This window comes from Salvelinus alpinus, chromosome 7 (assembly GCF_045679555.1).
Source record: "Salvelinus alpinus chromosome 7, SLU_Salpinus.1, whole genome shotgun sequence".
NCBI lineage: Eukaryota > Metazoa > Chordata > Actinopteri > Salmoniformes > Salmonidae > Salvelinus > Salvelinus alpinus.
This window is the reverse complement of record NC_092092.1, coordinates 51,436,305-51,453,843: the sequence shown is the minus strand read 5'-3', so window position 1 is coordinate 51,453,843 and position 17,539 is coordinate 51,436,305. Positions and strand designations below refer to the sequence as shown.

At 42.9% G+C, this 17,539-nt stretch overlaps 1 protein-coding gene across 1 annotated transcript in view; it reads left to right on the top strand.

Moving 5' to 3' along the window:
- Positions 1 to 17,539, top strand: part of LOC139581144 (gamma-aminobutyric acid receptor subunit alpha-2-like) — a 62,798-nt gene that overhangs the window by 14,198 nt on the left and 31,061 nt on the right. Inside the window, exons 4-6 of the mRNA XM_071410605.1 lie at positions 6,718 to 6,785; positions 9,894 to 10,114; positions 10,996 to 11,078. Coding sequence (XP_071266706.1) covers positions 6,718 to 6,785; positions 9,894 to 10,114; positions 10,996 to 11,078 — 372 coding nt within the window. The remainder of the gene's footprint in view (positions 1 to 6,717; positions 6,786 to 9,893; positions 10,115 to 10,995; positions 11,079 to 17,539) is intronic.

Genomic DNA, 17,539 nt, shown 5'->3' with positions numbered 1-17,539 from the left:
TGATTTGGTTTACTTTTCCATTGAATAAGAACATGCTGCTGCTATTTATTTTGATGATTTAGTTCTATGGTGTTATTGACTGTAGGCTTGACCATAGAATCATAGAGCAGTGTATTATAGGATCTCTATCCACAGGTTAAAACAGGGTATTACTGTATTGTAAAGGTCTCACATTAAAACGGGCTACATCAGGGTCACCGTCAGTGGAGTCATATTTCAGATTTCTACATATCTAGTGTATTTATTCATCTAGTGTGAGTCTGCACACAGCAAGGTGTTTTCATCCACACATATGCATTCAGAAAGTATTCGAACCCTTTGACTTTTTCCACATTTTGTTACGTTACAACCGTATTCTAAACTTGATTACATAAAAAAACTCCTCAGCAATTTAAACACAATACCCCATAATGACAAAGTGAAAACAATTTTTTTGAATTTTTTCAAATTTATAAAAAATGTAAAACAGATATACCTTATTTACATAAGTATTCAGACCCTTTGCTATGAGACTCGTGCATCCTTTTTTCATTGATCATCCTTGATGTTTCTACAACTTGTTTGGAATCCACCTGTGGTAAATTCAATTGATTGGACACGATTTGGAAAGGCACGCCTGTCCATATAAGGTCCCACAGTTGACAGTGCATGTCAGAGTAAAAACCAGGCCGTGAGGTTGAATGAATTGTCCGTAGAGCTCCGAGACAGGATTGTGTAGAGGCACAGATCTGGGGAAGGGTACCAGAACATTTCTGCAGCATTTAAGGTCCCCAAGAACACAGTGGCCTCCATCATTCTTAAATGGAAGAAGTTTAGAACCACCAAGACACTTCCTAGAGCTGGCCGGCCGGCCAAACTGAGCAATCGGGTGAGAAGGGCCTTGGTCAGGGAGGTGACCAAGAACCGATAGTCACTCTGATAGAGCTCTAGAGTTCCTATGTGGAGATGGAAGAACCTTCCATAAGGACAACCATCTCTGCAGAACTCCACCAATCAGGCCTTTGTGGTAGAGTGGCAAGACCGAAGCCACTCCTCATTAAAAGGCACATGACAGCCTGCTTGGAGTTTGCCAAAAGGCACCTAAAGACTCTCAGACCATGAGAAACAAGATTCTCTGGTCTGATGAAACCAATATTGAACTCTTTGGCCTGAATGCCAAGCGACACATCTGGAGGAAACCTGGCACCCGAGTGGCGTAGCGTTCTAAGGCACTGCATCTCTGTGTGCTAGAAGCATCACTACATACTCTGGTTAGATCCCGGGCTGTATCACAACCGGCCGTGATCGGGGGTCCCATAGAGCGGCGCACAATTGCCCCAGTGTCGTCCGGGTTAGGGGTGGGTTTGGCTGGGGCAGGCTGTCATTGTAAAATAAGAATTTGTTCTTAAGACTTGCCTTGTTAAATAAAGGTTAAATAAAAAAAATACCTATGGTGAAGCATGGTGGTGGCAAAATCATGCTGTGGAGATGTTTATCAGCGGCAGGGACCAGAAGACTAGTCAGGATCGAGGCAAAGGTGAACGGAGCAAAGTACAGAGAGCTCCTTGAAGAAAACCTGCTCCAGAACTCTCATGACCTCAGACTGGGGCGAAGGTTCACCTTCCAACAGGACAACGACCCTAAGTACACAGCCAAGACAACGCAGTAGTGGCTTTAGGACAAATCTCTGAATGTCCTTGAGTGGCCCAGCCAGAGCCCGGACTTAAACCTGATCCAACGTCACTGGTTAGACCTGAAAATAGCTGTGCAGCAATGCTCCCCATCCAAACAGACAGAACTTGACAGGATCTGCAGAGAAGAATGGGAGAAACTCCCTAAAAACAGGTGTGTCACGCTTGTAGCGTCATACCCAAGAAGACTTGAAGCTGTAATTGCTGCCAAAGGTGCTTCAACAAAGTACTGTGTAAAGGGTCTGAATCCTTATGTAAACGTGATATTTCCGTTTTTTTTTAAATATATATTAGCAAACATTTCTAAAAAACTGTTTTTGCTTTGTCATTATGGGGTATTGTGTGTAGACTGATGATGGGGTAAAACATTTTTTAAATCAATTTTAGAATAAGGCTGTAGCGTAACAAAATGTAGATAAAGTCAAGGGGTCTGAATACTTTCCGAAGGCACTGCATCTCCACCCCAACATAACCATCACAAGACATGGAAGCCCCAGTTTAGATACCCAGTCCTGCCCGTGGTCTTAAATACAGTGGATAACCATCCATAATAATGTGTGGTTTACACACTTAAAGGGCCAGTGCAGTCAAAAATGTGATTTTCCTGTATATATATATATTTCCACGCTATGAGGTTGGAAAAATACTGTGAAATTGTGAACATGATTATAGTGCCTTTTTAGTGTAAGAGCTGTTTGAAAAGACTAGGGCTGTCCCCGACATAAAATGGTTTTCTGTTCTTTCGACCAATTGATTCATCTATATTTTTAAACGTGTATTTTTCCATATATAGACAAATCCTATGTGTTTTAATCAAATCAACTTCAATATATGCACGGAGTTTGTCTGATGCTTTAAGCGAACTGTTTGATTAAATAATTAAGACACACAAATGACTAGAGGGAGTCCGACCGCAATTGATTTGATTGTGCCGAGCCTGGCTCAGACTTGCTGTGCTGTGTTAAAAAAAAAAGACAGCGAGTGACTGTGTGACTAGCACTCTTTGTCTCTCTCTCATCCCTGCTGCAGAGACAACCACAGAACATCAACAGGGTGTATCACGCGCTCTGTGTTGCTAAAGCTGCAACATAATTACAGACATTTCTGACTGAAAAGTTCCCGAAATCCATAATAAAAAATTAAAAGACATTCCCATAATCGCATCAATAAATTGGTTATAACAAACTCTGAACACTAACACGTGACAGGAAAATGGATGCAGAGGACGTGACAAATAAATTTGAAACGGGGGAATGTTTACTGGTTGCTCAGGAGGTAAAGGGGAAGTCAGATGTGTGGAATAAATTTGACTAGTTGTGGAAAATGCTGGAGATCAAGAAAAAGAAGGTAAGGAGCAGGCACTGAGTGCATATTATGTGTGCCAAACAGTTGCTGTTTGATTACAATATAACTGTTTGAAACAATGTAAATATCAATAAATATATTATAAGCGTACCGGAGTGTCTGTTGTAACGTATTTTTGTAAAGCCTTTATTACAGCAAAGACCAAAAAAAGTCGCATTCATTTGTGAAATGTAATGGTTTAGGCCTATTTATTGTTTACGCTAATTATTCAACGGTCGCTTTGTTATCTTATTTGAAAACAAAAACGCTTGATTGCATTTAAAATCATGAATGACCCCTATACTGTGTGATGACATGAACTAATAAATGATTGATTGATACAGTAGCCTATATACTGTAAGTATTGAAATATAGTAAGTTACGGTATTAAGACTAAACAGGATGCGTTCTTAGGCCTACAGCTCGATGGTGGTTATACAAGGATACTACACTAAGCCTATTAATTCTAATTATATTACTTTTTATTATAATGATGATCATAATAATAACAATAAGAAGGAGATAAAGGGAGGATTATTATTATTTATTTTTTAATTCAGACAATTTGGAATAGTGTAAACAACATTTCAATTAGAATATAAATAATACCAGAGAGGCTGGTCTAACACACAAAAAATGTAAAGCTGTTATTACAGCATAGCAAAGATTATAAACAGCCACATTTGTGAAGTTCTTTATCCGATATGTGGTTGCGTGAGGCTTGGTGCCCACGGAATCAGTAGGCTATTAAAACAAACACTCAAACAGGCAACAGAAGCAGGATCTGTCTTATTTCTATAGATACAGTTGAAGTTGACGTTTACATACACTTAGAATGGAGTCATTAAAACTTGTTTTCAACCACTCCACACATTTCTTGTTAAGAAACTATAGTTTTGGCAAGTCGGTTAGGACATCTACTTTGTGCATGACACAAGTAATTTTTACAACAATTGTTTACAGACAGATTATTTCACTTATAATTTACTGTATCACAATTCCAGTGGGTCAGAAGTTTACATACACTAAGTTGACTGTGCCTTTAAACAGCTTGGAAAATTCCAGAAAATGATGTCATGGCTTTAGAAGCTTCGGATAGGCTAATTGACAAAAGTTGAGTCAATTGGAGGTGTACCTGTGGATGTATTTTAAGGCCTACCTCCAAACTCTTTGCTTGACATCATGGGAAAATCAAAAGAAATAAGCCAAGACCTCAGAAAAAAATTGTAGACCTTCACAAGTCTGGTTCATCCTTGGGAGCAATTTCCAAACGCCTGAAGGTACCACGTTCATCTGTACAAACAATAGTACGCAAGTACAAACACCATGGGACCACGCAGCCGTCATACCGCTCAGGAAGGAGACGCGTTCTGTCTGCTAGAGATGAACGTACTTTGGTGCGAAAAGTGCAAATCAATCCCAGAACAGCAGCAAAGGACCTTGTGAAGATGCTGGAGGAAACAGGTACAAAAGTATCTATATCCACAGTAAAATAAGTCTTATATCGACATAACCTGAAAGGCCGCTCAGCATGGAAGAAGCCACTGCTCCAAAACCGCCATAAAAAAAGCCAGACTACGGTTTGCAACTGCACATGGGGACAAAGATCATACTTTTTGGAGAAATGTCCTCTGGTCTGATGAAACAGAAATTGAACTGTTTGGCCATAATGACCATCAATATGTTTGGAGGAAAAAGGGGGAAGCTTGCAAGCCGAAGAACACCATCCCAACCGTGATGCCCGGGGGTGGCAGAATCATGTTGTGGGGATGCTTTGCTGCAGGAGGTGCACTTCACAAAATAGATGGCATCATGAGGTAGGAAAATTATGTGGATATATTGAAGCAACATTTCAAAACATCAGTCAGGAAGTTAAAGCTTGGTTGCAAATGGGTCTTCCAAATGGACAATGACCCAAAGCATACTTCCAAAGTTGTGGCAAAATGGCTTAAGGACAACAAAGTCAAGGTATTGGAGTGGCCATCACAAAGCCCTGACCTCATTCCTATAGAAAATGTGTGGACAGAACTGAAAAGGAGGCCTAGAAACCTGACTCAGTTACACCAGCTCTGTCAGGAGGAATGGGCCAAAATTCATCCAACTTATTGTGGGAAGCTTGAGGAAGGCTACCTGAAACGTTTGACCCAAGTTAAACAATTTAAATGCAATGATATCAAATACTAATTGAGTGTATGTAAACGTCTGACCCACTGGGAATGTGATGAAAGAAATAAAAGCTGAAATAAATCATTCTCTCTACTATTATTTTGACATTTCACATTCTTAAAGTAAAGTGGGCATCCTAACTGACCTAAGACAGGGAAATCTTACTGAGATTAAATGTCCGGAATTGTGAAAAACTGAGGTTAAATGTATTTGGCTAAGGTGTATGTAAACTTCCGACTTCAACTGTATACAGTACATGGATGATTTATAAAGCCAGGCACATTTAACAGTTAGGCTATTGATTATAGACCTAGTGAAGTTGGAGTTTCTCTATCTTCTCACTTTTCTTAGACAATTAAGGCAAGGGCAGTTTTCTCGTCTCATAACTCCGCTGCTGCCTCAGCCGCATTGTTCTCAACATCAATAAGCTGGTTAACTTCGCTATTATGCACATAGCAACATGGTCTAGGAAAAGGCGCCAATTAAACAGCGCACTGATGTGTTTCAGAACCGCGGACTGCGAACACTAGCCAACACGGGAGAAAGCGAATTTGTTATCAAATATTATTTTTATTTGTGTTGCACAATTGTTCTTACATAATATAACCATATGCAATTTCAGTAGCACATGTCTTCGATTGATGTGTGAAATCACCATGCGGTAAATGTGTTGATAAAAGAAAGAGAGTTTCCAACCTCTCTGCCAATAACAGCTCATTTCACATTTTCCCCCTCCCCACTTAGGCAGTCCTAGCTAAACTATTCCTGGAGAAATTGCTCTTTACTAAGCAAATTTTGTTTCTTTTTGACCATTTTAATTGAAAACGATCATAGTAAGGTACTTAATTGTTACCCAGAAATAATTTGAGATTGAGATCAAAATGGCTGCATTGGACCTTTAAACACCTATTCTATAGTGCAATCCAGTGTATGTATTGCTAAATGTATTGCACACATTACCCAACGAGCCGTCTGTTCCTCTTGATATGTGCTAGTTCATAAATAATAAGCATATCCATTACACGTCTGTGTGTCATTTGTCAGCAAACGCAGTGAGCACACTGGGCCTGCTCTCGCTCGCCGAGTCGCCTTGCATGAGAGCACTTTATTTTAGGATAATGAGAACCTCTTTAGAATACACATGAGTTTGTGTCTGTGCGAGTTACTGTGTGTGAGTTGCTGTGTGTGTGTGTGCAGCAGAGGATACTTGTAAAGCCTGAAAGCTTTTTTAAGAAATTACCCAAGCGTATAAGAGATTAACTTAATGAAAGAGTTGCCCAGGAGAGAAACCAAAATGTGTGCGCTGTTGTTTTCTCTGAACAGAGGTAGGCCTGACGGGATGGTGTCGTTAGGAGTAAAAAATGAAGTGTTGTTTTACTGCAACGCAGGGAAGTGCCACTCAAAATATGAGCTTCAGTAATTCATACTGAAGTGTCTAGTAATAGATCTGTTTATTCATGTTCAGCGAGGAAGAAATGGTCTCATGATCCGCCTTTGTTTGTTCTATTTTAATCCTCCTTGTTATTATGTTTTTCAGATCGTGTGACAGAGGTGAATACCAATGTCTACGTCACCAGCTTTGGCCCAGTTTCAGATACAGACATGGTGAGACCACATTCTAATCTTACAAGTACCTTGTTACCACACTGAGCCAAACTGGGCTGAACCAAGCCAAACTGTACCGGGCTGGTTACGCATTCACCATAGTTGCTGTAACTGTGCTGGAATGGGCAATGTGAATGGAAGAATATAGAAAAACCCAATTCTGATTATGCCATTTCAGGTATTTTGTTTACTGTTTCATTGCAAAACCATGACATCATTCCGCACCATTTTCCTTTCTGTCGCTTATTTGGACCTCTTAGTCCTGGTCGTATTCATTAGGGCACACCATATCAAAACATTTTGCAACTGAAAATGAAAACAAGCATTTCTCATTGGACGGATTCCGTTTGCCCCTTCCTGTTTCCGTCCGTTTTCTTCAGTTTGGTGCCAAATGAATAGGACCCTGGTGTTTGTGTTTGTTCCAAGCAGCTTTGCCTGGCTCTAGTGGAGCACCAAAGCCCCCCCTAACACTGACGCCTTAAGATTAGGGCTCCCCTGATCGTCTTCAAAGGGCCCTGGCTTCTAACATAGCCAAGAGACCCCTCTCTCCCTCTCTCTTCCCCCGGACAATCCATTCGCTCCTCTCTTTCTCTTCTCTGGCCAGGCATCACACCTTGTTACCTTTCAAAACCTCAAAATCTTTCCCCTTCGCTTTCCTCCACAGCAGACTTAAGATCTCTGTAGCCAATGCTCCAGCTTGCGTCCCCTATTCAATTTCACTGTTCAAGGGACATGTTTAAATCAGGTTCTGGAAGAATGAGGGAGAGAGAAAAGGAGTGATAAGGCGCACATGTGATTTATTCCCATTGTGTTGCTACCTTTGCTACATTGTTCTACCCTTCTTCATCCTGAGTGCTATTTCACTGTCTGGACTCCGTTTGGTACAGCAATATTATATCTCTCACTCTCTCTCAGGTTCTCCTTCCATTCTCTTCTTTTGATGTTGTTTTCTTAGTTTCTTTTCAAAGGCAGAATTGTCCCCTTCTTTCTTCTTCCCTGGAGCTCATCCCTATACATCGTTTTCTCCTCACGGCAACACCTTTAGCAGTCTTACTATAGAGAGAGATGTGTTCTCTTCCTCCACTCGGCGCCGTGCCTATTCCTTTGACAGTTTTGTCTTATAAAAATACAAATACATTTTTTTTTTTAAATCGACTCGTTATTCAAGTCACTTCTTCATTTATCTTGGGCTTGTATTAAAGAAAATACAATCACCGATTTCTCATTCCACACTCACAGTCCCGTTTTTAAAATGGCAATATCCAGTGTGAGCCATTCTTTAAATGAACATTATTGTAGGAGCCGTTTTGGCCTGTGTGTTTGTTCTGTATATGTTGTCTGTGTGGCTGGGAGTGTAATTGCCTGAATATTACCGTAATATAAGATGCACCCAAATTGGCTCCAACAACTACGAATCAGCTGTTATCTATGAAACATTTATGATATTTGACGAGCAATGCAGAATTCAAACCCTATCACCCCTAAAAGCAACATATACATTAGGCATAAGTTCCCATTAAGTATTCACTAGGCGAGTGTGTCCCATGTCGTGGTAAGGAGCGTTAACTTAAGATGTGTACGGTCATCTTGATGCAAAGCCATGCCTTACACGCCTAGGGAGACTATCAATATTATAATTTATTAATGTGTGCATGGTTGATGGTAGCTTGTAGTGTCACGATCGTCGTACGAACTGGAAATATACTCAGACCAACGTGCAGCGTGATTTGGGTTCCACATGTTTAATAAAGGAAACTCACAAATACAATAAACAGCAAACGAAACGTGAAGTCATGGAGTGCTCACAGGCAACTACACACAAACAAGATCCCACAAAACACAGTGGTGAAATGGCTGCCTAAATATGATCCCCAATCAGAGACAATGATAAACAGCTGCCTCTGATTGGGAACCATACCAGGCCAACATAGAAATCAACACACTAGATCACCCACCCTAGTCACACCCCGAACTAACCAAAATAGAGAATAAAACGCTCTCTATGGTCAGGGCGTGACATGATTGATAACACCACATAGCAATCTTTGGGATTTCCATACGGAGTCCAGTGGACTACATGAGGTGCAAATCTACTTTGATAAAGCACAGAATATTGTTATCTGTTGTTGCCATCAAATCGCTAGTGGCTGAAGGTAAAATGATGAATTGACTGTTTTCATTGCACATGTGGTCTCATAAGCTGTGATGTGCTCACACCTAAGGCATGTTTTTCATTCCAGCTCATATGATTTTGAACACAGCTAGTAAGCACACATGCACACCTCTTTCAGTACCCTTTGCCCTGGAGGCTGTAACAAGCCAGGTATCCTTTGGAGAATGAAGGGAGAAGCAGGAGGAGAGAGAGAGAGAGAGAGAGATTGTTCTACCTAAGCAAAGTATCTCATGGCGCCACTGCTCCAGGGCTGCTAGGCTGCTAAATCAAGTAGTGGGGGTTGGATAGGCAGGATAGGTACATGGCACACTAACACCAGGGACCTCACCTTGTATAGGCTGCTCCGCTCTAAAGAAAAAACATAAAACTCCCATTCGGTGTGGATTAATGGCAGGCCCAAGTGTATGCAGGAGGAGCAGTGAGTCAGTAATGGATGTTATAGGGGCTGCATTGTATGGAGGGGATAAGACAGAGAGAAAGGGTGCCATCCACCTAAGCTTCATCACAGGCTGTTTTCACAGCCTCTCACTAGGTGCTGCTTGTGATTTATCTGTTTTACATTTGAATAATTTAACAGACGCCTTGCTCAAGGCCACATCGACAGATTTTTCACCTCGTCAGCTCGGGGATTCGAACCAGTGATATTAAGGTTACTGGCCCAACACTTAATGGCTAGGCAAACTTTCAGAGCAATTGTAATATAGTAGGGACTGACAGCTAAGGAAGGTTCAAAAAGGCAGGTGGTACAACAGAAGATATTGTGCCATTTTTAGGTGAAGGTGCAGGTTTCATATTCACAGTGCAGAAATAATTTGCAATAAAACATTTTTATATCTCTTTTTTTAAGTGCACTTACGGTTCAAGGTTTTATTGTCTGCAATCGTCACCTGTGGATGATTGCCGATTGTTGACAACAACGTTCCTTCTGCCCACAGGAATACACGATAGACGTGTTCTTCCGGCAAAGCTGGAAAGACGAGAGGTTGAAATTCGACGGGCCCATGGACATACTTCGGCTGAACAACTTGATGGCCAGTAAAATATGGACTCCGGACACGTTCTTCCACAACGGGAAGAAGTCGGTGGCTCACAACATGACCATGCCCAATAAACTACTGAGGATTCAAGACGATGGCACCCTACTTTACACCATGAGGCAAATACAGCTCAAACCAAACTATTTGAATTGGTGTTAGAAATGATTCATGAAGTTGAATGAAATATTATTACTGTAGCAGGGTTAGCGTGTTCTTTCAATTCATGTGGAACAGAAAAACACAGTCAAAAGTACGACCACCGTACCCAATCTCCCCCGATGTCACCCTCGACCCAAACAAATTCCATTTGAATACATGACACACATTGCATGGAGCACATATCCCCTTGTTTCTCCTCATCGAACCAGTCTCGGTGTACGCCTCCCTTTGCCGCAGTAACCCCCCTAAATCAATAATTATGTTATTTATTGCGATATTTGACTCACTCAGTGCCAATGACAGGGGACATTATTTTGACAAGTGAGTCCCTGTAGAATACAGATGAAAGCATTGCCCAGTCAGAGGCTATTTGAATGGAATCACTTAGGAAAAGAGCATTGTCAGGTCCTTTAGGCTGGAATTGATATAGATAGAGAGCATCTCCACTGCACACAGTGCAATATATTTCAGAAATAGCCCACTATAAATCTGGGGGATACTCATAGTTTGTGTGCCCTATAAGCATTCTCTATCCTATAGCTTTGGCTTCCATCAACTCTGGTTTATTACTGATTGCACCTTAGTTTAGATTAAAAGAGGCTCTCATGCTTGTTTGGTACAACTCCATTGGTTGTTCATTCTGACACTACCAAACACGACATATGATGTAACAGCCGTAACTATTGCATACTGGTTCACATCAACCATATTTGATGGAACAGTGCCGAAAATAACAAGGTGAAAAGGATGTATGCCTGCACAGTTTGGTCGGCACGAGAGTGTGTGTGTGTGTGTTTGGATGTTACAGTGACGCATTGTGCTCCATGTGTGTTGTATCTAGGTTGACGGTTCACGCGGAGTGTCCTATGCATCTGGAAGATTTCCCCATGGACTTCCACTCATGTCCCCTGAAGTTTGGCAGCTGTGAGTAATGCATGATTGACAAGTGCAGAGAAACACGGGGTCACTGAGGGCGGCAGGGCATGACTCTCATGAAAAGAAAGTGGGATTTGAAATGCATGCAGGAATCAAATGTGTCTAGTTGGAGTTGCTCAATAGGTCATGTGTCATATGTTGCCGGGTCTGACTCAATACATCTGTTGAGAGAAAGGGATAAAGCCTGTGCTAAGTACCGTAGAACTAAAGATCCAATTGATTGGGAGTCCTACAGTAAATTAAGAAACACCAGTAAAACAAAAAATCCAAAAGCATCCTTCTATGGATAATACAGAGCCTTCCGAAAGTATTCACACCCCTTAACTTTTCCACACTTTGTTGTGTAACAGCCTACATTTAAAATGGATTCAATTTAGATTTTGTATCACCGGCCTACACACAATACCCCAATAATGTCAAAGTGGAATTGTGTTTTTAGAAATGTTTACAAATTAATAAAAAATGAAAAGCTGAAAAGCTGAAATATCTTGAGTCAATAAGTATTCCACCCCTTTGTTATGGAAAACCTAAATAAGTTCAGGAGTAAACCATTGCTTAACAAGTTACATAATAAGTTGGACTCATTCTGTGTTCAATAATAGTGTTTGAATGGCTACCTCATCTCTGTACTCCACACATACAATTATTTGTAAGGTCCCTCAGTCGAGCAGTGAATTTCAAACAATTTCAATGACTCACTAAGAAGGGCACCTATTGGTAGATGGTAGAAAAAAAGAAAACATTGAATATCCCTTTGAGCACTTCTTGGCACTGACGGAAACATGGATTACCACTGATAACACTGCTACTCCTACTGCTCTCTCCTCGTCTGCCCACGTGTTCTCGCACACCCCGAGAGCTTCTGGTCAGCGGGGTGGTGGCACTGGGATCCTCATCTCTCCCAAGTGGACATTCTCTCTTTCTCCCCTGACCCATCTGTCTATCGCCTCCTTTGAATTCCATGCTGTCACAGTTACCAGCCCTTTCAAGCTTAACATCCTTATCATTTATCGCCCTCCAGGTTCCCTTGGAGAGTTCATCAATGAGCTTGACGCCCTGATAAGTTCCTTTCCTGAGGATGGCTCACCTCTCACAGTTCTGGGTGACTTTAACCTCCCCACGTCTACCTTTGACTCATTCCTCTCTGCCTCCTTCTTTCCACTCCTCTCCTCTTTTGACCTCACCCTCTCACCTTCCCCCCCTACTCACAAGGCAGGCAATACACTTGACCTCATCTTTACTAGATGCTGTTCTTCCACTAATCTCATTGCAACTCCCCTCCAAGTCTCCGACCACTACCTTGTATCCTTTTCCCTCTCGCTCTCATCCAACACTTCCCACACTGCCCCTACTCGGATGGTATCGCGCCGTCCCAACCTTCGCTCTCTCTCCCCCGCTACTCTCTCCTCTTCCATCCTATCATCTCTTCCCTCTGCTCAAACCTTCTCCAACCTATCTCCTGATTCTGCCTCCTCAACCCTCCTCTCCTCCCTTTCTGCATCCTTTGACTCTCTATGTCCCCTATCCTCCAGGCCGGCTCGGTCCTCCCCTCCTGCTCCGTGGCTCGACGACTCATTGCGAGCTCACAGAACAGGGCTCCGGGCAGCCGAGCGGAAATGGAGGAAAACTCGCCTCCCTGCGGACCTGGCATCCTTTCACTCCCTCCTCTCTACATTCTCCTCTTCTGTCTCTGCTGCTAAAGCCAATTTCTAACACTCTAAATTCCAAGCATCTGCCTCTAACCCTAGGAAGCTCTTTGCCACCTTCTCCTCCCTCCTGAATCCTCCTCCCCCTCCTCCCCCCTCCTCCCTCTCTGCTGATACCTTCGTCAACCATTTTGAAAAGAAGGTCGACGACATCCGATCCTCGTTTGCTAAGTCAAACGACACCGCTGGTTCTGCTCACACTGCCCTACCCTGTGCTTTGACCTCTTTCTCCCCTCTCTCTCCAGATGAAATCTCGCGTCTTGTGACGGCCGGCCGCCCAACAACCTGCCCGCTTGACCCTATCCCCTCCTCTCTTCTCCAGACCATTTCCGGAGACCTTCTCCCTTACCTCACCTCGCTCATCAACTCATCCTTGACCGCTGGCTACGTCCCTTCCGTCTTCAAGAGAGCGAGAGTTGCACCCCTTCTGAAAAAACCTACACTCGATCCCTCCGATGTCAACAACTACAGACCAGTATCCCTTCTTTCTTTTCTCTCCAAAACTCTTGAACGTGCCGTCCTTGGCCAGCTCTCCTGCTATCTCTCTCAGAATGACCTTCTTGATCCAAATCAGTCAGGTTTCAAGACTAGTCATTCAACTGAGACTGCTCTTCTCTGTGTCACGGAGGCGCTCCGCACTGCTAAAGCTAACTCTCTCTCCTCTGCTCTCATCCTTCTAGACCTATCGGCTGCCTTTGATACTGTGAACCATCAGATCCTCCTCTCCACCCTCTCCGAGCTGGGCATCTCCGGCGCGGCCCACGCTTGGATTGCGTCCTACCTGACAGGTCGCTCCTACCAGGTGGCGTGGCGAGAATCTGTCTCCGCACCACGTGCTCTCACCACTGGTGTCCCCCAGGGCTCTGTTCTAGGCCCTCTCCTATTCTCGCTATACACCAAGTCACTTGGCTCTGTCATATCCTCACATGGTCTCTCCTATCATTGCTATGCAGACGACACACAATTAATCTTCTCCTTTCCCCCCTCTGATAACCAGGTGGTGAATCGCATCTCTGCATGTCTGGCAGACATATCAGTGTGGATGACGGATCACCACCTCAAGCTGAACCTCGGCAAGACGGAGCTGCTCTTCCTCCCGGGGAAGGACTGCCCGTTCCATGATCTCGCCATCACGGTTGACAACTCCATTGTGTCCTCCTCCCAGAGTGCTAAGAACCTTGGCGTGATCCTGGACAACACCCTGTCGTTCTCAACTAACATCAAGGCGGTGACCCGTTCCTGTAGGTTCATGCTCTACAACATTCGCAGAGTACGACCCTGCCTCACGCAGGAAGCGGCGCAGGTCCTAATCCAGGCACTTGTCATCTCCCGTCTGGATTACTGCAACTCGCTGTTGGCTGGGCTCCCTGCCTGTGCCATTAAACCCCTACAACTCATCCAGAACGCCGCAGCCCGTCTGGTGTTCAACTTTCCCAAGTTCTCTCACGTCACCCCGCTCCTCCGCTCTCTCCACTGGCTTCCAGTTGAAGCTCGCATCCGCTACAAGACCATGGTGCTTGCCTACGGAGCTGTGAGGGGAACGGCACCTCCGTACCTTCAGGCTCTGATCAGGCCCTACACCCAAACAAGGGCACTGCGTTCATCCACCTCTGGCCTGCTCGCCTCCCTACCTCTGAGGAAGTACAGTTCCCGCTCAGCCCAGTCAAAACTGTTCGCTGCTCTGGCACCCCAATGGTGGAACAAACTCCCTCACGACGCCAGGTCAGCGGAGTCAATCACCACCTTCCGGAGACACCTGAAACCCCACCTCTTTAAGGAATACCTAGGATAGGATAAAGTAATCCTTCTAACCCCCCCCCCCCCTTAAAAGAGTTAGATGCACTATTGTAAAGTGGTTGTTCCACTGGATATCATAAGGTGAATGCACCAATTTGTAAGTCGCTCTGGATAAGAGCGTCTGCTAAATGACTTAAATGTAAATGTAAATGAGCATGGTGAAGTTATTCATTACACTTTAGATGGTGTATCAATACACCCAGTCACTACAAAGATACAGGCGTCCTTCCTAACTCAGTTGCTGGAGAGAAATAAAACTGCTCAAGGATTTCACCGCCAATTGTGACATTAAAACAGCGTTTAATGGCTGTGATAGGAGAAAGCCGAGGATGGATCAACAACATTGTAGTTACTTCACAATAATAACCTCAATGACCAAGTGAAAAGAAGGAAGCCTGTACAGAATAGAAAAATACTCCAAATGTTTGAAAAAAGGCACTAAAGTAAAACTGCAAAAAAATGTGATTAAGAAAATAACTTTATGTCCTGAACACAAAACATTATGTTTGGGGCAAACACAACACATTACTGAGTACCACTCCATATTTTTGTGCCTGCATCATGTTAAGGATATGCTTGTCATCGACAAAGACTAATTTGTTTTTTAGGATAAAAATAAATGGAATAGAACTAAACACAGGCAAAATCCTAAAGGAAAACCTGGTTCAGTCTACTTTCCAATAGATACTAGGAGACAAATTCACCTTTCAGCAGGACAATAACTTAAAACACATGGCCAAATATAGACTGGAGTAGCTTACCTGTCACGTATACTCCCTCTCCAGCCTCTAGGTCATCAGGCTGCTGATTATCCCGCACACCTGTCACCATCGTCAAGCGCACCAGCGCCTCATGACACTCACCTGGACTCCATCACCTCCTTGATTATCTTCCCTATTGTAAAGTTCTGCTTTTCTTTTCTTAGTCAACCTTGTGTTCTTTTTCTTTGTGTTCTGGAACGTAGCCCTGTCTTTCATTTTTGTTAATTGATTTCATGTGTTCGTTTCACACCTGGTCTCATCAGCTCCCTATTTAGTTCAGTTCTTTCTGTTTTTTTTATGGTTGTGAGGTATGTGTGTTTTTGACTGCCTACCTGTGTTTGACCATTGCCTGCGACCACGATTCCTGCCTTCTGCAAAGGCTTAATAAACATCTGCCGTGCTCTGCGCGTGAATCTACACCTTTTTCTCCCTGAGCATTCATTACAGAAAACAATACCCCACAACCATACAAACAGAAATAACTGAACTAAATAGGGAGCGGATGAGACCAGGTGTGAAACGAACACAGGTGAAATCAATGAACAAAAATGAAAGACAGGGCTACGTTCCAGAACACAATGAAACAGAACACAAGGTTGACTAAGAAAAGAAAAGCAGAACCCTACAATAGGGAAGATAATCAAGGAGGTGATGGAGTCCAGGTGAGTGTCATGAGGCGCTGGGGCGCTTGACGATGGTGACAGGTGTGCGGGATAATCAGCAGCCTGATTGGCTCAAACACATTAAGAAGGAAAGAAATTCCACAAATTAACTTTTAACAAGGTACACCTGTTACCTGGAATGCATTCCAGGTGACTACCTCATGAAGCTGGTTGAGAGAATGCTAAGCGTGTACAATGCTGTCATCAAGGCAAAGGGTGGCTACTTTGAAGAATCTCAAATAGAAAATATATTTTGATTTGTTTAACACTTTTTAGGTTACTACATGATTCCATATGTGTTATTTCATAGTTCTGATGTCTTCACTATTATTCTACAATGTAGAAAATAGTCAAAATAAAGGAAAACCCTTCAGTGAGTACTGTAGGTGTGTCCAAACTTTTGACTGGTACTGTAGTTGCGGCCAACAGGTTTGAATGAATCACCACTGTGACCTTTGTTTTTGGTGTCATTCAGCGCTGCTCCTCACTCTCCTCCATGTCAACAACACCATCACATTTTATCATTTCCAAGAGGCAGAATATAATTTCTTTACTTCACTTGATTTGAGCCTAAAACCTTTATAAAATCCCACACCATAACAAACAAACAGGGGAATCAAGACCAGGAAAGACACAAGGATAAGAATAGATTTGGTTTCTGCTGCTACAAACTTCCGCCAGTTACAGCAATAATCATTGCATAACCACTGAGGGTGTTGAATTGTTTCGATAAACAAAAAAAGAAATGGGACCAAATGCTTCAGCCCTTAAAAGCAAAAAAAATAGCTTAGTGAGTCAGTATGTGACATTGCATGTTGTGAAGTACACTGCAAGCCATCTCCTGGCTGTAAAATGTGTGGCCTATTAACCCCTAAAAGCTAAAAGTCTACGCCTGTGGGAGGGGGGGGGTTCTACTAAGCCAACATATGAAATAGTTTTAAGATGGTCCATACCATGGATCATTTAGCTATTAGATTTTTTATTTTAGGCCTGAATGTGTCTTTTACTGCTGTAGCCCATAGAAACACATTGAATAACACATTCATAAATGGCTAAACAGACAGTCAAAAAAGAAATCATAAAGAAGGTTTTTTAGTGTATGTTCATACTTCCATTCATTTTAGAAACCAGTACTGAGTTACATTGAGAAGCTTGTGGGTGTCGTAGAACAAAAGGAGAACACCATTGTGTTCGTGAGTGGCTCCCCTTTCCATAATGGATGCTATAGACAGAAGTTGTCAAATCGACGGTACCGACTTCAGACGAGTCCCGTGGGGCTTGTGGGCCAAACCGTTCAGACGCTGCAGACGTTTGTTTGTGAGAAGACCGATTTTCAGGACGCCTCTTAGTCTGCCAAACAGCACTGCAGCTCTGTCGCTTTCCACTGCAGATGTGGAAGGCCGACATAGGCGGATGTGCAGGATTGAACCTATCTCTAGCTTAAACAGACGGATTTTGATGGGGATTTTTGTATTATGTTTATTGATTGACGCATGGCTCCGTCAATCGACTATAGGGGGAAA